The sequence below is a fragment of the Chanodichthys erythropterus genome, chromosome 22, assembly GCF_024489055.1.
Source record: "Chanodichthys erythropterus isolate Z2021 chromosome 22, ASM2448905v1, whole genome shotgun sequence".
NCBI lineage: Eukaryota > Metazoa > Chordata > Actinopteri > Cypriniformes > Xenocyprididae > Chanodichthys > Chanodichthys erythropterus.
Window position 1 is genome coordinate 7475592 of NC_090242.1, and position 22830 is coordinate 7498421.

At 38.5% G+C, this 22830-nt stretch overlaps 2 protein-coding genes across 4 annotated transcripts; one reads left to right on the forward strand and one right to left on the reverse strand.

Annotated features, from left to right (window-relative positions):
- Positions 1–816: 816 nt before the first annotated feature.
- On the reverse strand, positions 817–18445 carry atg4a (autophagy related 4A, cysteine peptidase). Of its 3 annotated transcripts, none has more exons than XM_067375766.1 (13): positions 18362–18445; positions 17731–17832; positions 15775–15846; positions 15570–15668; positions 15379–15480; positions 15037–15109; positions 12910–12989; positions 9734–9948; positions 9559–9637; positions 9238–9383; positions 6681–6737; positions 6477–6588; positions 817–1472 (listed from the first exon to the last, which is right to left on the reverse strand). In XM_067375766.1, exons 1-13 carry the CDS (start codon positions 18369–18371, stop codon positions 1408–1410), a joined length of 1212 nt encoding a protein of 403 aa, XP_067231867.1. In that variant the 5' UTR covers positions 18372–18445; the 3' UTR covers positions 817–1407. The 3 variants fall into 3 exon arrangements, with proteins under 3 accessions (XP_067231867.1, XP_067231868.1, XP_067231866.1); XM_067375767.1 differs by having other exon boundaries at positions 15070–15109; positions 18366–18392; XM_067375765.1 differs by having other exon boundaries at positions 18366–18389.
- On the forward strand, positions 17851–22648 carry ankrd46a (ankyrin repeat domain 46a). The gene is made up of 5 exons (XM_067375769.1): positions 17851–17951; positions 18596–18647; positions 20861–21178; positions 21673–21831; positions 21915–22648. Exons 3-5 carry the CDS (start codon positions 20868–20870, stop codon positions 22129–22131), a joined length of 687 nt encoding a protein of 228 aa, XP_067231870.1. The 5' UTR covers positions 17851–17951; positions 18596–18647; positions 20861–20867; the 3' UTR covers positions 22132–22648.
- The last annotated feature ends 182 nt before the right edge of the window (positions 22649–22830 follow it).

A 22830-nucleotide genomic window follows, 5' to 3' on the forward strand; every position in this document is an offset into this window, starting at 1 on the left:
TGATTGTCCTTTTGCAAGCTAGATATATATATCAGCCTGTTAGCATTGTTTGAAAATATCATCATTCGGTATAACCAAAAGTGTCATTGGGTAAAACCGAAATTTTGGTTAAACCAAATGACTTTTTTGGTGACAAATTTTTTTTTCCATATTGTAAAAAAGACAAAAGCAGTGTTAATTGATTATGAAAACCACATAATCGCACTGTTAACACTTAATTAATCTTCAAAATGAATTATATCTACATTAGGGTTTTTTTTTTACACTTTTAAAAACTTTCTTTGTCAATGACCCTTATATAATCCATTAGTAAATTCAAGTTACATTGCTAAAATTACAATAAAAAAATAAAAAATAAAGAAATACATAGCTACACAAACATTAAAAGTTTGGGGTTAGTAAGATATATTAAAAAGTTTTAAAGTCTTTACTGCTTACTAAAGCTGATCAAAACACAGTAAAATCAGCAATATTGTGAAATATTATTATAATTTTAAATAACTCCATTATGTTTGAATATATATTAAAATGTAATTTATTCCTGTGATCAAAGCTGATTTTTCAGCATCATTACTCCAGTCTGCAGTGTCACATGATCCTTCAGAAATCATTCTAGTATGCTCATTGAGAAACTTTTCTGATTATTAATGTTGAAAACCGCTGCATGCTTGATAAAAAAAGAAAAGAAAAAAGAAGTACTGACCCCAAACTTTGGAACGGTAGTGTGTGTGTGTGTGTATTATTTATATATATATATATATTTGTCATCCGTTACAAACATACAAAGACAAGAAAGTGACAATAAATGATAGGAACTTGTAATTATTAGGTAGTTTATTTCATCTAAAAAAGTGATAGGACCAATCCAAAACACGATAACATATTTAAATATTTTCATTTGAAGCAATATTTACAGATGTGCAGGGGTGGGTAAAATAACCCATTAATAAGGAAAGGAAACATCACCTTTACCAGTCAGAAACATAAATATGTCAAAAAGAGAGGCACTTTTTTAACCAGTAAGGTTTGTTTTTGTTTCTTGATTAACACTGAATAAAAGATGCCTGCATATCATCCATCTCCTGCAGTCAGGAGGTAGAGTGTGTTGAGGTTGTAAAGATATCATCCTCATAAAAGCCTTTACCACTCCATTATACAGTACGAAAAAGTTCATGCAACTTGACAAGTTCTCTGTTTGTTTCCATAGTTAAAAACACAAGCCTCTGAGTGAGGTGAAACGTCACACAAAGTTGCTACGGGATCCTTGGCTTGTTTGTTTTTTCTCCTGTTAACCACAGCACGAGCTCATGTTTGATGCTGTGTTTTTTTGCGTATGGTAAGCGTGTGCTTGGTGTTGATCTGAGGCACTTGTGCAGCGTGGAGCAGAGGAAGGCTACAGACACCCCATCACACGTTTAGGATCTCAAACTCCTCTTCCGACTCAAAAAGCTTGTCTGGGGACTCGATGAACTCTGGAAGAAACGCACAGAAAGCAGGAACGATGTTTAGGTTATGAAACACAAATTCACTTTACCACAGTTATCTGGCATGTCTGAAGTTCTTGCAAAATATCTACTAACTAACATCCTGTTTACACCTTGTATTAAGATGCTTTTTGGTCAATCGGATCACAAATGGACGAACATTTTACACATGAATGGATCCGGAGATGATGGAAAACATACGGAGAGCATCAGCTTTCGTTTCTACTCTGATAGATGAAAGACCGGCCGAACGCTGTGAGTGTGTGTTAAAAATCAGGAATGGGGAGAGAACATTGTGCTTGGTACATTTTTCACCTTCAAACCAAACTTGGGTCTTCAGCCGACAAAGTTTAAATCCCATATGGCTGTTTGAACACATTTGACCACATGAGCATCTACACTATGAAAGCAATCTGGTCGAACGCGTTTTCGACTGTCTCTGGAAGTGGTCGAAAGTGGACAAGCTCAAAACATTTCAGACCCTGTTTACACTTGTATTTAGCGTCGTTCATTTGTGATCCGATCGACCAAAACACATCTTTTAGTTCACCCAAAAATTAAAATTCTGTCATTTACTCATCCTCATGTCCTTCCAAACCGGTAAGACTTTCGTTCATCTTCGGAACACAAACGGATATCTTTTTGATTAAATCTGAGAGATTTCTGTCCCTCCATTGACAGCTACGCAACTGACACTTTGACGTTTCAAAAAGTTCGTATAACTAATCCATATGAATTGAGTGGTTTAGTCTAAATTTTCTGAAGAGACTTTTTATTATGAACAGATGTAAATTAGGCTTTTATTCACATATAAACATTGATCTGCAAACAAACTGCAGCTCAACCAAACCTGACGCATGAGAACAAACCTCTTGCTGAAATTCAAACGTGCTGCGTAACACGAGAATGAACCTCATTGGTTCTTACTGAAGTTCAAACATGCTGCGTAACACGAGAATGAACCTCATTGGCTCTTGCAGAAGCTCAAACGTGCTGCGTAACACGAGAATGAACCTCATTGGCTCTTGCAGAAGCTCAAACGTACTACGTAACACGAGAATGAACCTCATTGGTTCTTACTGAAGTTCAAACATGCTGCGTAACACGAGAATGAACCTCATTGGCTCTTGCAGAAGCTCAAACGTGCTGCGTAACACGAGAAGAACCTCATTGGTTCTTACTGAAGCTCAAACGTGCTGCGTAACACGAGAATGAACCTCATTGGCTCTTACTGAAGTTCAAACGTGCTGCGTAACACGAGAATGAACCTCATTGGTTCTTACTGAAGTTCAAACATGCTGCGTAACACGAGAATGAACCTCATTGGCTCTTGCAGAAGCTCAAACGTGCTGCGTAACACGAGAATGAACCTCATTGGTTCTTACTGAAGCTCAAACGTGCTGCGTAACACGAGAATGAACCTCATTGGTTCTTGCAGAAGCTCAAACGTGCTGCGTAACACGAGAATGAACCTCATTGGTTCTTACTGAAGCTCAAACATGCTGCGTAACACGAGAATGAACCTCATTGGCTCTTGCAGAAGCTCAAACGTGCTGCGTAACACGAGAATGAACCTCATTGGCTCTTGCAGAAGCTCAAACGTGCTGCGTAACACGAGAATGAACCTCATTGGTTCTTACTGAAGTTCAAACATGCTGCGTAACACGAGAATGAACCTCATTGGCTCTTGCAGAAGCTCAAACGTGCTGCGTAACACGAGAATGAACCTCATTGGTTCTTACTGAAGCTCAAACGTGCTGCGTAACACGAGAATGAACCTCATTGGCTCTTACTGAAGTTCAAACGTGCTGCGTAACACGAGAATGAACCTCATTGGTTCTTACTGAAGTTCAAACATGCTGCGTAACACGAGAATGAACCTCATTGGATCTTGCAGAAGCTCAAACGTGCTGCGTAACACGAGAATGAACCTCATTGGTTCTTGAGAAGCTCAAACGTGCAGCGTAACACGAGAATGAACCTCATTGGTTCTTGCTGAAGCTCAAACGTGCTGCGTAACATGAGAATGAACCTCATTGGTTCTTACTGAAGCTCAAACGTGCTGCGTAACACGAGAATGAACCTCATTGGTTCTTACTGAAGCTCAAACGTGCTGCGTAACACGAGAATGAACCTCATTGGTTCTTGAGAAGCTCAAACGTGCTGCGTAACACGAGAATGAACCTCATTGGTTCTTGAGAAGCTCAAACGTGCTGCGTAACACGAGAATGAACCTCATTGGCTCTTGCTGAAGCTCAAACGTGCTGCGTAACACGAGAATGAACCTCATTGGTTCTTACTGAAGCTCAAACGTGCTGCGTAACACGAGAATGAACCTCATTGGTTCTTGCTGAAGCTCAAACGTGCTGCGTAACACGAGAATGAACCTCATTGGTTCTTACTGAAGCTCAAACGTGCTGCGTAACACGAGAATGAACCTCATTGGCTCTTGCAGAAGCTCAAACATGCTGCGTAACAGGAGAATGAACCTCATTGGTTCTTACTGAAGCTCAAACGTGCTGCGTAACACGAGAATGAACCTCATTGGTTCTTGCTGAAGCTCAAACGTGCTGCGTAACATGAGAATGAACCTCATTGGTTCTTACTGAAGCTCAAACGTGCTGCGTAACACGAGAATGAACCTCATTGGTTCTTACTGAAGCTCAAACGTGCTGCGTAACACGAGAATGAACCTCATTGGTTCTTACTGAAGCTCAAACGTGCTGCGTAACACGAGAATGAACCTCATTGGTTCTTGCTGAAGCTCAAACGTGCAGCGTAACACGAGAATGAAACTCATTGGTTCTTACTGAAGTTCAAACGTGCTGCGTAACACGAGAATGAACCTCATTGGTTCTTGAGAAGCTCAAACGTGCTGCGTAACACGAGAATGAACCTCATTGGTTCTTACTGAAGCTCAAACGTGCTGCGTAACACGAGAATGAACCTCATTGGATCTTGCAGAAGCTCAAACGTGCTGCGTAACACGAGAATGAACCTCATTGGTTCTTGAGAAGCTCAAACGTGCTGCGTAACACAAGAATGAACCTCATTGGTTCTTGTTGAAGCTCAAACGTGCTGCGTAACACGAGAATGAACCTCATTGGTTCTTGAGAAGCTCAAACGTGCTGCGTAACACGAGAATGAACCTCATTGGTTCTTGAGAAGCTCAAACGTGCAGCGTAACACGAGAATGAACCTCATTGGTTCTTGAGAAGCTCAAACGTGCTGCGTAACACGAGAATGAACCTCATTGGTTCTTGAGAAGCTCAAACGTGCAGCGTAACACGAGAATGAACCTCATTGGTTCTTGAGAAACTCAAACGTGCTGCGTAACACGAGAATGAACCTCATTGGTTCTTACTGAAGCTCAAACTTGCTGCGTAACACGAGAATGAACCTCATTGGCTCTTGCAGAAGCTCAAACATGCTGCGTAACAGGAGAATGAACCTCATTGGTTCTTACTGAAGCTCAAACGTGCTGCGTAACACGAGAATGAACCTCATTGGCTCTTGCTGAAGCTCAAACGTGCTGCGTAACACGAGAATGAACCTCATTGGTTCTTACTGAAGCTCAAACGTGCTGCGTAACACGAGAATGAACCTCATTGGCTCTTGCAGAAGCTCAAACATGCTGCGTAACAGGAGAATGAACCTCATTGGTTCTTACTGAAGCTCAAACGTGCTGCGTAACACGAGAATGAACCTCATTGGTTCTTGCTGAAGCTCAAACGTGCTGCGTAACATGAGAATGAACCTCATTGGTTCTTACTGAAGCTCAAACGTGCTGCGTAACACGAGAATGAACCTCATTGGTTCTTACTGAAGCTCAAACGTGCTGCGTAACACGAGAATGAACCTCATTGGTTCTTACTGAAGCTCAAACGTGCTGCGTAACACGAGAATGAACCTCATTGGTTCTTGCTGAAGCTCAAACATGCTGCGTAACACGAGAATGAACCTCATTGGTTCTTACTGAAGCTCAAACATGCTGCGTAACACGAGAATGAACCTCATTGGCTCTTGCTGAAGCTCAAACGTGCTGCGTAACATGAGAATGAACCTCATTGGCTCTTACTGAAGCTCAAACGTGCTGCGTAACATGAGAATGAACCTCATTGGCTCTTACTGAAGCTCAAACGTGCTGCGTAACACGATAATGAACCGCATTGGTTCTTACTGAAGCTCAAACGTGCTGCGTAACACGAGAATGAACCTCATTGGTTCTTGCTGAAGCTCAAACATGCTGCGTAACACGAGAATGAACCTCATTGGTTCTTACTGAAGCTCAAACATGCTGCGTAACACGAGAATGAACCTCATTGGCTCTTGCTGAAGCTCAAACGTGCTGCGTAACATGAGAATGAACCTCATTGGCTCTTACTGAAGCTCAAACGTGCTGCGTAACATGAGAATGAACCTCATTGGCTCTTACTGAAGCTCAAACGTGCTGCGTAACACAAGAATGAACCTCATTGGTTCTTGCAGAAGCTCAAACGTGCTGCGTAACACGAGAATGAACCTCATTGGTTCTTGCAGAAGCTCAAACGTGCTGCGTAACACGAGAATGAACCTCATTGGTTCTTGCACGTCAAGCAATCATGCTTGAGCTTCCGTTTACCACGACAGATGTGTGTGTTGATCGATGTTTATATGTGAATAAAAGCCTAAATTAAATCAGTTCATCATATAAAGCGATAGAGGAAATTTGGGCTAAACCACTCAATTCATATGGAATAGTTTTACGATCTCTTTATGAACATTTTGAAGTGTCAAAGTGTCAGCTGTGTAGCTGTCAATGGAGGTACAGAAAGCTCTCAGTTTTCATCAAAAATACCTTCATTTGTGTTCCAAAGATGAACGAAGGATGGAACGACATGAGGGTGAGTAATTAATTACACAATTTTAATTTTTGGGTGAACTAACCCTTTAATAACAGGTGTAAACGGGGCCTAAGTGCTAATTTATGGAGGTGGGGATCCGACACATTACCTGCTCCTGTGGTCTGCACCTCTGGTTTGGTGGGGGGAACAAACGGAGGCCAATGAGACGGATGTTTCTCTACCAGCTCGAACATACGCAAGTTTCTTTTTTTGAGGAGCTCCTTAAAATCAAAGAGAAATAATGAGAGCAAGTTAAAACTATAAACCAAGCAAGCTGGTAAATCCTGACGTGAAGCAGACGTGACAGTCTTACCTGCTGAACCAGATCACACCAGCTGTCAAAGTCCTCCTCGCTCTTGCAGAAAAAACCCTAGGGACAAACATTCACGTTTACTGGCCAATGAAACGAAAGCCTATACACACTCGACCATCTGTAACTGAAAACGCTTGGCTCATTCTCTCATTTATTCGTTTGGAAGTGAAATGGTCTCAGCAAATTAACAAATGCCTTTATGAGAAGACAAAACAGAAAGCTGAGCTTTGTTCATTATCATGCTTGACAACTTGTATTTTCAATGGATGACCATTATTATTTCTTGAGAGTGATAACAGGAAATGAGGGGGGGGGGGGGGGGGGGGCAAGATAAGGAAATGGCACATGCTGGATTCAAACTTGACAGATGGGAGTTTTTTAATGTGCTAAGAAGGTTTCACAGGCTCTTTATGTTTTCACACATAAGCACAGACAGGCCTTTGATTAAAGCAATATGTAATGAACTACAATTTTTGCTTCATGTAACTTAATTCTTTTGTTCCCTTGTTGGAATTGATAAGAATCAGAATCGATACGCAGAATTAGAATTGCTATAATTCAAACTATACCCAACCCTGGCCTTGGTGAACATAAGAGACATCTTTCAAAAACATTTAAAAATCTTATTGATTCCAAAAGTTTGACCCGCGGTCTATCTTGTGTGGGGAGAAATGTTAAAGGATTAATTGACTTCAGAATTAAAATTTCTTGATAATTTACTCACCCCCATGTCATCCAAGATGTTCATGTCTTTCTCTCTTCACTCTAAAAGAAATGAAGGTTTTTGAAGAAAACATTCCAGGATTTTTCTTCATATAGTGGACTTCACTGGGGTCCAAATGTCAGTTTCAGTGCAGCTTCAAAGAGCTCTACATGATCCCAGACGAGGAATAAGAGTCTTATCTAGCAAAACGATCTGTCATTTTCTAAAAACAATCAAAATGTTTATACTTTTTAACCACAAATGCTCGTCTTGCACTGCTCTGCGATGCGCCACACATTACGTAATCATGTTGGAAAGGTCACACGTAGGGTTGGGTATCGAAAACTGGTTCCATTTTAGAACCGGTTCCAAATTTCAAGAACCGGGATTCGATACGATGCGCGCATTTTGATTCTGTTTATCGATTCCTGACTTTTTCAGTCATTCTCGCATGGTGTACGGCAGTGAGCATTTTACAGTTGTATCTATCTGCTAAGATCTGCGACAAGGACCTTATCTCATCACTCACATACAATCGGCACTTTTGTTTCAACACAGCATTAATCTGAAGGAATGCACCGTGTTTGGGGCCATTCACATGTCGCATCTAAAAATGCGTGGAAAGCGTTGCCGCGCCATTTCTCCTCCTTTCCAAAGTGCTTTCGCTCACGTGGCATCTGTTGTTGCTATGCAACCATGGACTGCGCTCTGCAAGATGACGAGTAAGTCTCAGCAAAGGATTAATTGATTTCTAGCCCTTGCATTAGATTTACTAGATATATTTATAGAGATGAGAAATAAAACCCGGCTGAGCTTTTCATGTTATTACGTAAAGGCCGAAGCTGATCGGTTGGTTCTTATCACATGACCTGCGGTGCGTTTAAGGCGTTCTGAAAAGCATATAGGCGCGCCTGGAAATATTTGAAATAACGCGCCTACATTTGAAATAACGAACTTGCACGTGCAAAAGACGCAATATGTGAACTCTAACCCAGCCGCAAGTCCTGAAGCACAAGATACAGCTAATATAGTAGCGTCTCACACTTGGGTACAAAAACAGTTACAGCCTACTGGTTATGGCCTAAATGCGTCAAGAATAAAAGGTAAAAACATTATTCTTGAAGTATTTGCTCTTTTTTTCTTTCCAAAAAAAAAAAAAAAAAATTGGAATCAGAATCGAGAAAGGCCCTTGTCGATAAGAACCGGATTCGATAAGCAGAATCAGAATCGCTAAAATTAAAACGATACCCAACCCTAGTCACATGTGATGTAGGCAGAAGTACGGATCCAGTGTTTACAAAGTGAACGTGCAAAAACAAAATCAAATGCCCTTTACAAAAAAAAAGGTAAAACGAAGATGTTGGCCATTTTGAAGTTGGAGAAGAAAATTAGAAGTTTTTCACCCTACTGCGGTACCTCCACCTACATCACGCGTGATCTTTCAACATGATTACGTAATGCGTGGCGCAGACCAGAGCAGTGCAAGATAAGCATTTGTGGTTAAAAAGTATATAATTTATTTTTATTTTTTTTAGAAAATGTCCGATGGTTTCTCTAGATGAGACTCTTATTCCTCGTCTGGGATCATGTAGAGCTCTTTGAAGCTGCACTGAAACTGACATTTGGACCTTCAACTCGTTGAAACCCAGTGAAGTCCACTATATGGAGAAAAATCCTGGAATGTTTTCCTCAAAAACCATTTCTTTTCGACTGACATAAACATCTTGGATGACATGGGGGTAAGTAAATTATCAGGAGATTTTAATTCTGAAGTGAACTAATCCTTTAAAAGAAAATATAAAATATATGCTGAAGGGAAGCACAGGAACACATTCCCATGGTTTGAGCTCTCACCAGTGCAACAGAAGGGTCCAGGCTGGTGATTTTCATGCGGTGAGGGGTCCTCTGACAGTGATAGCTCTGATCGTCCACAGCACTGCCTGATTCAGTGTCCACGGCCTGCTGTGTAGTGTGAGGGTCCAGATAGATCAACTCATCATCTGAAGAAGCAAAAATGTCTCAATGACACATTTCAAGGATAAAGCATCACCTGTTTGATTAATTTTCATAAGAATTATTGTGGAGAAGAGCGGGAAATGACAAGTGTATTATTTTGAGTGTGTTATTTTATTACTCAAAACTCAATGTGAGCGCAATGAGATTGAGAAAACTCACCAATAAATCCAATAAAATAATAGGCCAGGTTGGGCTTTCCTCCCAAAACACCACATGACTGAGGCATCTTGAAACACTCCTAGTGAAAGAAGTTATGAAACATGTGCATGTGATACATGAATGACCACAGATTATGCCACAGACTTTTAGGCTGAACATCAGAGAAGTATTATACTTTGAAGGCCTGAATGTAGACGGGATTGATGCTGTTAATGCCCATTCGGAGAGGAATGACCAGCAGCAAGGGCCTCCAGTCCAGGGATTGTGATTGAAGGTGAAGCGCCCTTTCCTGAGCCTCTGAACAGCTCTGGCCGGACACGGACACCTCTCCCCGGACACAGGGACCAGCCCTGGGCTTGCTCTCCCGGCCTGGCTGCTGACACTGTTTCTCTGGTCCAGAGGAAAGAGGTGAGGACGTGAAGAAGGGTGGAAGAGAGAAATAAGAAGAGTCAAGAGTGATTATTTGTCAGCCTTTCTAATGAAGGCAGGCCAGAGGAGAACTGCCTCTATTTCTGTCATCTGATGAAGTCTGGGCTCCTTGCCACTAGCTATATTTCCATCCAAACTTATGCGCAAAATTGAAATATCAGATAAAACATTTGCAGATAAAGCACTGTTTCCATCCCATGTGTTCAAGAGAACAAAACCGTCACTTCCAGGGAAACTGCTGCAAAATATCTGCAATAAGAATGGAAGTTGCTACAACCAATGAAGCCATGCTTTTGCGTTCGGATGCTGGTGTTTTCTGAACGCAATCATATGAGACGCTTCTGGGTGAGAATTTAATCAAATCATTCTACTGACAGACTTTGGAGTTTCAGAATGACCAAACAAACATTTGAGATGCTGTGATGCGATTGGTCCGCTGGTTAGTCCAGTCATCCAATCACATCCTCTGCTGAGGCAAAGTCACATGTGTTTTTTGTTGCACATAAAGAATTTATTCGGTAAATGTGTCTTGTACATGTCTTCTTATTTTTGTGCAATATCCCAAAATTCGTATAAAAGTAGGTAGATTGAAACAGCTAGTAGCTGCGTATCCATAACCCTTTAAATTGTGCACATTGAAATTGCGAACTGAAAATACGCCCAATGGAAACACTCAATTTTGAAATAACTTGCATATATCGCAAAAAAGGTTTTGCACACATGAAGTGGTTTTTCGGGCAATTTGAAAAACGAATATTTCGCAAAAATGCAATGAAACATTTTTTTTTCCGGTTTCTATGGAGTCAATATAATGCCGCATATATACGTAAAAAAATAATGTTTTTTGCAAAAGAAAATAAAGTTTTGCAAATGAAAATGAAAGTATTGAGGAAAATAAATGTGCTTTTTGCAAAGAAAAATAAAGAATTGCAAAAGAAAATAAAGTATTGGGAGAAAAATATGAAGTTTTGCAAACAAAAATAAAGAATTGCAAAACATAAATGAAACAGCGCAAAAAGCAATGATTTTGCAATACATATTTTCCATGCTCAGATCTATTAATTTATTTGCAACACTGCTTTTATTTTGCGTGTCAGTCTAGTTTGAGCTTGCGATGCCGTTTTCCCTTTGCATTTTGTACACGCCCCCGTCCCTTGACTCCACCCCCACGTCAAAACAGTGCCACAAAGCGAGACGCGCAAAAAAATGAAGCGCAAAGTGAAAACGGCATCGCACGCTCAAACTAGACTGACACGCAAAATGAAAAGCAGCGTTGCAAATAAATTAATAGATATGACCATGGAAAATATGTATTGCAAAATCATTGCTTTTCGCGCTGTTTCATTTGTTTTGCAATTCTTTAATTTTGTTTGCAAAAAGCATTTATTTTCCTCAATACTTTAATTTTCGTTTGCAAAACTTTATTTTTTTGCGTATATATGCAGCATTATATTGACTCCATAGGGTTTCGGTATTTGCCCCTATTTGGGTGTGAGCAAAAATGCACCGTTTTTTGTGTGTGTCCCTTTAAATGCAAATGAGCTGCTGCTCCCGGACCCCTTTCCAGAAGAGGTTTAACAAAGCTGGAGAATCTCACGCAGCCAAAATGAGGATTGTCAGTAACTGTGTTCAGCCTTACATTGTTCAAACTGGAGTCGACACTGATGGAGAGACTCAGGAAGAAGTTACAACTTTTAGACGTTTCTGAATAGTTAGTGGATAAATTTATGTAGTTGCTGTGGAGTTGATTCAACTCTTCGACTAGCATATGCCGTCACGTTAATCTTTTGTGCAAAACCAAATGGACGCCCACTATACATTGTATATACTGTTTGCCAAATGTTTATGATTGCTATCAAATGCTGTGAATGGTCTAATATTTTTATTAAAATATCGCTCGGACAGAAATGCTCCTTTTTTAGCAATTGAGCTTGCCAGGGTCAACTTGCAGGCTATCTAAGCTAACGAGACTCTAAATAGTGTTCAGCGCTCGTCTGTGCAGCAACGACAGAACAGTTAACATGCATCGCTCATACTTTTGCCATGGCGTTAGAACTGGTACAGAACTGGTAATATTATAATAAGATCCCCTTCTTACGTCACAAATGGAGTGAAATCTGAGCGGCTCGTTTTTTTCACATGCTTGCAGAGAATGGCTTACTAAAACAAAGTTACCAGGTTCTTTTTTTCATGATTTCTGGGTTAGTAGATGCACCTGAGACCCGATTATAGCACTTAAACACGGAAAAAGTCAGATTTTCATGATATGTCCCCTTTAAAGAGGGCACGGTATGTTTGGACAGAAGATTCTAAACAACAAATAAATGCCACAATTATCAAGACCTTGAAACAGATATAAGGGAGAAACACCTCATACATGTCCGCTCTCAAATTTAAGGGGCTTTTCTTGCCATTAATGCTTGGATAACTCGCCAACGTCTCCTTTGATTAAAAATAATGGCTAGTGCAGTGGCTGCAATATACTTAAACCTACTAACATCCGTCGCCACTAATTTTTTAAATGACTTAACCCAAGAGGAAAAAAATTACATTTTAGTTGCAAAACATCAATTAATTGAAACACTGTCATTTCGCAATAGTTCGGAAATATCGCAATTTTGCGCAAATCTGTAATGGAAATCTGGCTAGTGTCTTTCGCCTTTGGCTTGCTTAGTCTAAAAGATTAATATTCAGCATTATTATCTGCTTATTATCAATTTTACTGCACTTAAACTATCTGACGAGAACACATCTTGAAGTGAATTCAGCTGAAAAACAACACTACTGTCTTCTATAAAGCTGCTTTACAATGGAAATTCAAATCGTTTACTAACTGATGAACTTTGCTGCTCTAAAACAATCTGTATTATATAAAGCACTAAATGTGACTTGACATGAATCTAATCAGAAAAAGACACTTACTGATGTCTTCAATAACAACCGTGTTGTCCATTGACACGTACACAGCCAAAGTATTCCAGTCATCAAACAGAGCAAGTTTCCTGCAAGCAAATAGATATTGGACATTAGTTCACCCCAAATTTAGTTTGAAGACTTGCTTTTAAATGGTACTTGACAACCCCTGGTGACTACATGCTTTCATTTTGTGGAATAAATCTGTGGAGGTTCTTCAAAACATGTCCTGTTGTGCACCACAGAAGAAAAATAGTTGTACAGGTATGAGGGTGAGTGAATGATGACAGAATATCTTATTTATTGGGAACTACTATGTTTCTCAAAGTGTGGAGGGTATTGAGGTATTGTAGGGGTTGGTTCTCAAATCTCCAACACATTCATGTCGAACAAATATTAACTGTGTGCAGTTTCCTCTCCTCCGCCACCTTCTCCATATATGGTGTCAAGCACACACACAGCTTTTATACGAACAAACAGACGTTCTTGTGTGCATGCCAGATCTCAAAGAGTAAAAAATTAAATTTCACACACAAAGATCGTCTTCAGAACATCTTAAATAAAGCACACAAATCATATGGACTAGTTTTGTGGTGCTTAAAGAAGCTTGACAGTTATTTTAATCACCATCCTCTCAAAATCTAAGAGATTTTTTTAAAGGGCATCTATTATGCCCTTTTTTCCAAAATCTTGATGTTGTTTTTGGGCTCTATTAGAAAAAGTTTTCATGCTTTCATGCTCTCTTCCCAGTCTGTCAGTAACGCTCTGTTTATTTCCTGTCTCTATGAAGCCCCTCCTTCTGAAAAGCACAATGTGCTCTGATTGGTCAGCTAGACAAGTGTGTTTTAATTGGTCACGTGCTTCAGAAATGTCCCGCCTCTAACAATAAAAGCAAAATATATAGAGAATGAGTGACTTTTGTATATATGGAGTGACTTTTTTAGCAACATTACACACTAAAGAAAGCGTATGATGTGTAATAGGTCCTTTTTAATACAGGCCATTGGATTTGGGAGGGTTGAATGTGTAAAACCACTGCTTTAAAATAAGGACAAATGATGACAACAACAACAAAATGACATGTTCCAGTGCCTCCCACAGGTTTGAAATATACTTGCGGTGGTAGCCGGGCGAAAAATCCTCCTATTACCCACGGCACAAAAATGGTCTACTACATGTGACAAACAAATAATGTGTGATTTTTAACAGTATTTTTATTTATTAAAAAATAATTTTAATTACATAGCATATTACATTTAATTACATACTAATAATATGCATTATTATGCATTGTAAATTATGCAAAATTACAGCATTTAAATGGTTCACCTTTTCCTATGTTCTCCTTGCGGTCATTTTTTTTTTTCATAATTTTACTAGTAAGATTTATATAATGAATAATATATGTGTCAAATAATGTACTTGGTCTTTTCCTCCTGTGGGGGAGACTACAATAATTTACTATGAATTAAATGGAAATCAAATTAAATACAATTTATTGTGTAACCAAAATACCAATAATGTCCAAAAGAAAAAGAAAAAACGTAGCGTGTGAATTTTAATTATAAACAAGCCCAAAATACACCGGGACTCTTATTTTGAAATGTCTGTACTATTGCAGGCTGATCCTTCAGATTCTTACAACCTTTTAAAACATTTTAAATAAAGGCCATGAAGTAGACATTTTCATTTTAATCATTCATCAACTTTGGGTTCATTAGTAATCGCTTGGCATAAATCTGCGCTTTTCATTGATTGAGAATCACTTTGAAGCAGTCTGAAGCGCTGTTGCGCAAGCATGTAGAACGTGCAACAGCGCCCCCTTGTGACTTTGCAAAATGCGGCGCCCGTGGGAATTTCAGCGGGATCAAACAGTTCTGACGCACACATAACGAGCAGGTATGAAACGACTAGTTAATCGATCGCGAATGGTTTCATTATCTTGCACGGATATAAAAGTATAAGAGGATAAAAATCATAAAAGCAAAAATGTGTCTCCAAATATACTCGGGCGGCCGTTATTATACGTGGGCGGCCCGCCCAAGTAAAGTCTATGTTTGGGAAGCACTGTATTCGTATTTACAACAAAATATTATTTTCAAGATATCAATCTTTGGCAAAGAAAATGACACTTGCTTGAGTACTTGCGCCACTGTGTTCGGTCCATACCATTCTCCAACAGACTTGCCCTCTCCAACGCCCATCTGAGCTACACAGGACACACAACACACCGACATCAGTACCACTGCGGTGTATAGTACTCAGATACACAATACAAAGATGTGCACTTGCTCTTAACTAACTAAGCATGTGCAAAGGACATTGAGAGAGATAATAATGGTCTTGAATGACAGTATTCTCTGCTGCCAGATTGTTTGAGTTTCCCAGCCAAAGGCAGCAGCACCATTACACACACACACACACACACACACACACACACACACACACACACACACACACACACATTATATGCCTCACCCATCTGATGGATGGAGTAGCAGCTATCTTTCTTGTCTAGAAAGCAGCTCAAGATACGATGATACTCTTTGGGCTGATGTTTCTCTGGATCCCACCTCCAATCTAGAACACACAGTGAAGTCGAGCACTTGAACAGAGCAGCAGTTAACCCGTTTCCAGCACATACACAAATCTGGGAGACATTTGCTTACCTCGGCCGAGGTGCCTGCAGACCAAAGCCTGCGCAAGGATCATCTGTCCACAGCGGAGCATGCAGCCCCAGCCCGCATCTGATGAAGGGCCCGTTCCTCCTGCAGATCACACACAAACAACGGCCATTGGACACACTTCTCTGCACACTAACACACTGATCAGTCCTGGTTTGGGTTGAGTTAGACTAGTTTCCTGGCCACTTACCTATGGGAGAAAACTTTTTCCTATATGTGAACCAAAATCGCGATCGCACATCCGAGAGCAGCTCTGATTTCTCTGGAAGAGATAAAATGAACAAACTGAATATTATTTTTGGCTAAAGGGGAAGTGTATTTTGAGCACAGATTTAAGTAACACTACTTTACAGTGTGTTTGTTGTATTGACTGATATTAAAAACTGATATTTGGCAGTTTTTAATTATTAGCCAATTCAGTTTTTCTTTTTGCCTGATGATAAGTGTTGTGAACGGGACTTTTATTTTGGCACTGCTGAGAATCCAGCGCTTTATTTTATTTGAGAATATATATTTTTCCAGTGCATAGTGACTTTCCAGATTCGGAAGCTTCCTGAAGCAGTGTTTTGAAATCGGCCATCACTATATAAGTCATTTTTTTTGGCGCACCAAAAATATTCTCGTGGCTTTATAATATTAATATTGAACCACTGTACTCACATGAACTGATTTAAATATGTTTTTAGTACATTAATGGATCTTGAGAGATGTTTGATGTTGTTCAGGCCTCACTGAGCCATCGGATTTCATCAAAAATACCTTAATTTGTGAAGATGAACGAAGGTCTTACGGGTGTGGAACAACATGAGGGTGAGTAATTAATGACATTATTTTCATTTTTGGGTGAACTAACCCTTTAAACATTTTTTCCTGTGAAAAAAAATCTTCATGCCTTAAAATAGCTTGCTTCATTAAGTATATAAAAATCACAACCCCGTCACAGTCAACCGTCAGATTCTTAAGTTAAGCTTTTGATAAAAAAAGATGAGGTTGCTGTCACAAAAAGTGTCCATTTCAGGCTTTAGTAAAAAAAAAAAAAGTGTGAGATTTTATGTAACTTTTATATTTGCAATTACTGAATTAGTGTGAGGGATATCTGATTAATAGGAAAATGCTGATTTTATCACAAATGCATTTTTAACACTTTATAATAACTAACGCTATGAAGCATTAGTGAAGCATTACTAAATAGTCAATTAATCATTTATAAAACATTAATAGACATTAGTAAGCAGTTTATAAATACAGCTATAAATGCTTTATTCTTGATTTATAAGCATATCTATAATTTAGACATATAGTAATAGTTACTTAATAAATGCTTTATTAACACATATTTCTAGTGTCAAAACTACCTCAGTACTCACTTTAAAACATTAGAGAACAGCAGTGCAGAAGATCAGTGAACCATTAAATCTCATTTATAAAAGCTTTACAAAGCACAAATAGTCCTCACTTTAGATGAGCTCACAAAAATAGTTAACTGAACACTTCTGAATGTTTTATAATTACCTTAATCATGAACTGCAGTAGGAATATGTGTTAATAAAGCATTTATTAACTCACTGAGTAACTATTACTATATGTCTAAATAATAAGATGCATAAATGTACATTTAAATATTTTATTAATCATTTACTTATACTTACTAAATGATCTTATGAACCACTGACAACTCCTAAATAACTGGTTTGTGAATAATGTAATACATAATTTAGAAATGATAAATTGATTATTAATAAAGTATGAAAATACAATTATTAAACACATTATAGATATGCTTATAAAATCAAGAATAAAGCATTTATAGCTGTATTTATAAATGCTTACTAATGTCTATTAATGCTTTATAAGTGATGAATTAACTCTTTATTAAAGCTTAACTAATGCTTGAGTTATTATACAGTATAACCAATGCATTTTATAATAATATTCAGAGAGCTCCCATAGTGTCCATAACTTAAAATAATGACCAATAATAATAGGGATTTGATGCCTGAGATGGGAAAATATGTTTTTCTGGAAGTTAAATATGTCATTAATGTTATGGGGTGTTCAGAAAAGTAATGCATTTTGGTAAAAACAAATCTAAAAACGTCTAAGTCCAAATCTAAGTGGAATGACAATAACTTGTGGCTTGTCTTACTTGTTTTAACGTTGTAACATTCTCCCAAGATCCACACTGGCTCGTCTGCATCCGGCAGGTCTTCTAGGAGCTCAGAAAACTGGTTCTCATACTTGGCTAGAACTGGAATAATTGGTGACACGTTAGAGTTACGACACACTGTAAACACGCATTGTTTGCACTTTTTATCACCCTTAAAATTTGAAGAAGCAGCAGCACAGTTAGGAAGGTTGGCGATGATGGTAATACCATAACAATTACATGTTCATATATTTTATATTTAACTTACTAGGTACTGCTTGAATACCATGATACATATCTAGAAAACATGGTACATATCCACAAAAATGGTATAATATGTTAATGGCAACGTACAGCATATAACTACGGTCATCTGAACAACAACTACAAGGACTCGTGAAGTTTAGAAACTCAATTTGTCTGATTTTGTGTGAGAGAGATGTACAGGCCACTGAAGAACAATGAGAAAACTTGAAACTCAGTTACGAAATTTCCTCGGGAAGAATCCCGAGCAGATCCTACTAGACTTTTGTCGACGCTTTTCTAACGTCAGACGTCACCTGAACGTTGTCAGCGAAATAAATCGACAAATTGTAAACCAATTTCGTATTTTTAACCATAAATACCCTACCTGCCTCCATCCTCGGCCGTCATCGGATACAAATACATCACGGTGCACTGTGGGTAGCGCTGTCCATGTCTGAGTCATTCCATTAGTGGAGGGCGACATAAAAACTACAATGACCAGATTTTGAGGCTTGGACGCGGAAGTCGGATATTATAAATCATAACATATACTGGGGTTTGTAGTCTATTGGCCCTCCATCTTTTTTTACGTCATTTCTTTTCTATTTTCCCACAACAGAGGCTGGGAAAGCAGCGGATTTTATAAGACACCTTCGAGACATCATTCTGAGGTATTGATTAATCTTCTTTAGTGTTATAAAGGAGGTTATTTGATGGTATTATTGGTTACAGTCGTGTGCTTTGTTTGTTTTTGTTGATTAACATACTAGCTTGACAAAGCTAGTCCACTCGCTAGTAATCATTCGTCAAGTTTAGTTTGATTATTAAATTGTCATGTAATTTAAATTACATTTCGCAGCTTAATTTAATTACATTTATTTAATATAAGTGTACAATTTATTAAGCTTTAACCTGTTATGTGGCTGTTGCACACAACATCCATCATAAATACTTGCTAATTGATATATTTAAGGTTCAATTGTGTATTGTAGGTAAGCATTTTTGAGCACCTTTAACTAGTTAATTCATGGACGTGTGGTGTGACAAATGAGTGTGTAAAAATACACATTTTGCATTAATATGAGGTCAACTTTTGAGTTGACCAGAGATTAGATTCTGATCTTGATTCATTTGGTTAAATATCAGGTACAGTTTGGCCTACATGTTAATTTTTCTCAAAGAAACAAATCTCTCTCAACTAATCCTGTAAACATACAGGGAAACCTGTCAGCTGGGATTGTTATTAAAGGTTAAAATTAACAATTAATTCTAATTCAATCGGGTTTTTTTAATAATGTTATAACATTTTTAAATTACATGAGAGTAAAAATATAATAAATATGTAATATAGTATATATATTTAGCAAAATAGTCCTCTCTAGAATTCCTTTTTCTAGATAACTAACATGCTATATGGTCATTTAAATGACTTTACGTGACATGTTGTTCACAAGTTGTTTTATTGACTTCTTTCCATGGTTGAAACAGTAATTACATGAGATGAGATATGTTTCAGTAAGCTGTACTGTATCTTTTAACATACCTTCTGATGTTCATTGTTTATTTGGTGCTACAACTAGTAATAAAGAGGAAGACAAATTGGTTCACAACACATTAAAAAGCATCAAAACAGTATTAATGTTTGAATTTTGTAATAAAATTGACAGAATTTGAAAGCGGAGACTGTTTCATATCAAAAGTAACCTTCTCTGTCTTGTCTATCAGCATGTTGTCAGTGTCCTCTTTGCTCCGCTATGAGTTTTTTTCACTGTGAGAAAATGGATGTGTGGTGTGAGAACAGTGTCGATCGCGAGACTCTCACGCTGATTGGTCATTGTGTTCACATGCTCAACAGATATGTCTGTGATTGGCTACTATAATTAACACTTCAAAAACTTGTTGTTGATTGAATAGATATCAATAACCGTGTTTCCATTACAGATCTGCAAAAAAAAAAAAAAACTATTGCGAATATTGGTGTTTCCATTATCTGATGTTAAAGCAACTAAAACGTCTTTTTTTTCCTCTCACGATAAGCCATTCCAAAAATCATGGCAATGGATGTTTGATGTTGTCGCAATTTCAATTTAAAGAATGATCGACTTTTACATGCGGCAGGTGACCTGTAAATGCGAAAAAATTGTTTCCATTGCATTTTTGCGAAATATTCCTTTTTCAAATTGGCTGAAAAACCATCCTATATGTAAGCGTAAAAACGCTTTCGCGATATATGGGAGTTTTTGCGCAATTTTCAATTTGCGCAATTTAAAGGGTAATGGAAACGCGTCTACTTACGCTCTTCACAGATATACACGGGAGCGTTTTTTTAAAAGCAGGCGTCTATCAGCATATGGAAGGCCAAAGGGTTCAAAAACACGTGAATTTTAACACATCAGCAACACGTAAAATACATGTATTTCACAAGTATTTAATGTGTATTTCATACATTAAATACACGTTTAATACGCGTATTTAATGCACTGATTTTTCATGCGCAAACAACACAAATTTAATGCATGAAATACGTGTTAAATACATATATTTTACGTGTTGTTGACGTGTTAAAATTCATGTTTTTGAACCTTTTGGCCTTTGGTATTAGCGGATATATTGGGGATCCGCTGATAGACGGCTGCTTTCAAACACTCCCGTGTGTATCTGTGAAGAGCATCATTGATGTATATTTACACGTTTTTGAAGTGTTGATCATTGTAGCCAATCACAGACATATCTGTTGAGTGCATGAACACAACGGCCAATCACAGGTGTTTAAGAATCCACTCAAAATGTTAGGGGGAAATGCTCGTCACATTTTTAAAATTTCAGTACTGACTTGGTAGTGAAGTGCCAAAATTGATTTTTGTTCCCAAACCTTTGACACCAGGTGCAAAATGTCCTACGTCTTCATCAATGACTCCCTGCAGACCACCGTGCCGCTGCTGCAGGCCTGTATCGACGGTGATCTCGCTCACACTAAACGACTCCTGGAGTCCGGATTCGACCCAAACACCCGGGACTGCCGTGGACGGACCGGACTGCACCTGGCTGCCGCGCGGGGAAACGTAGAGATCTGCTGTCTGCTGCACAAGTTCGGTGCTGATCTGTTGGCCACTGACTCGCAGGGCAACACGGCACTGCACATGTGTGGGCATGTGGACACCATCCAGTTCCTGGTGTCCAACGGCCTCAAGATTGACATCTGGTCAGTGTCTTTTTGCCCTTTTAGATATATAAAATGACCATATTCATATACCACCATGCTATTCTGAGATGCACTACAAGTCAAAATGTTGACACGCCTACACATTTTTATTAGTTTTCACAATGTCATCAACTAAAATAAAACCGACAGGAGGTATGTAGTTACCAAAAATGCAGGAGTTTTCCAATTTTTTGATACCACCAATTATAATGATCCACTTGTGAAGGAAACATAAAGAGATAAATATTTGAAAAATATTGGCCTGGTTTCACAGACAGAGTTTAGATTAAGCTAGGATTAGGCCGTAGTTAAATTAGGACATATAAGTAGCTTTTATAAAAAAATATATATATATATTATTTTTATATTTATTTTCCCCTACACCCCTGACTTACTGTATACATACTAGAAGGTCAGTTTCCCTGAGATTTAGTGTTAAGGGCACAACGATGAGGATTCATGGACCTCATATCTGTGCTTTTTGATCTGAACAGCAATCACAACGGAGCCACTCCTCTGGTGCTGGCCAAGAGACGTGGCGTGAACAAGGACGCGCTCCATCTGCTGGAGGGGCTGGAGGAACAGGAAGTCAAGGGCTTCAACCGCAGCTCCCACTCCAGTCTGGAGAAGATGCACATGGCTGAGAATGAAAGGTAAGATCATAACCATTATAATCAGAACTTATTGATCCCTCAAAAGTATCCTTACTCTTTACGGCCTGTTGTTTGTCCTACAGTGCCATGGAGAGCCACTCTCTTCTCAACCCGCACTTACACAACAGCGACGGCGTGTTGTCCAGCTTCCGTACCACATGGCAGGAGTTTGTGGAGGATCTTGGTTTCTGGCGAGTGCTCTTGCTGCTCCTCGTCATCGCTCTGCTCTCGCTCGGCATCGCGTATTATGTCAGCGGAGTCCTACCCTTCGCATCTAACCAGCTGGAACTCGTGCACTGAGGCACTGACATATGAAAGCTCATTTAAAAACAATGATTTTTTAAAACTGTCATTAGCTGATGATTGTTCCTACAGTTGCTAATTGTGTATAACCACGCTTTAAATTGCAACCATACATTTTTTGTGTATAATAATGTAAATAGACCTTTCATGTGCTAAAAAAAATTGTCATTTCTATTTTCATCTCTCTTGTGTATTTGAAAACCCTTATGAAAATAAACCATGGTTTTAATAGAAATAAAACTAAAAAAAAATGTGGTTGTAGTTAAAAAAACACAAATTAACCATGGTTTTGCTACATTAATCATAGTTTAACCATGGTGTTTGTAGTAAAACTGTGGTTATACAAATGATAATCAATACACCCAAAAAAAAAACTAGTAAAAACCATGGTTAATTTTGGTAAGGGAATATATTTTTGTTGTGCATTCTTCACATTAATGTTATTAAGTGTGTGACAACCCACCTTGGCACCTATTTAATTTAAATTATTGGATTTGCACATTAAAGATTTGCAGCTGCAAAAAGTGTAATTATGTTTTTTAAAGAGTTTAACCATACACATAATAAATGTTATAATGACTCAATACAACCGAAAACAACTGTTCAGAGATGGATCTAGATCCAACTCCTCCCACTTCACATATACCTTAACCTACCTGACTCCACCCCTGGTTCTAGATCCAACTCCTCCCACTT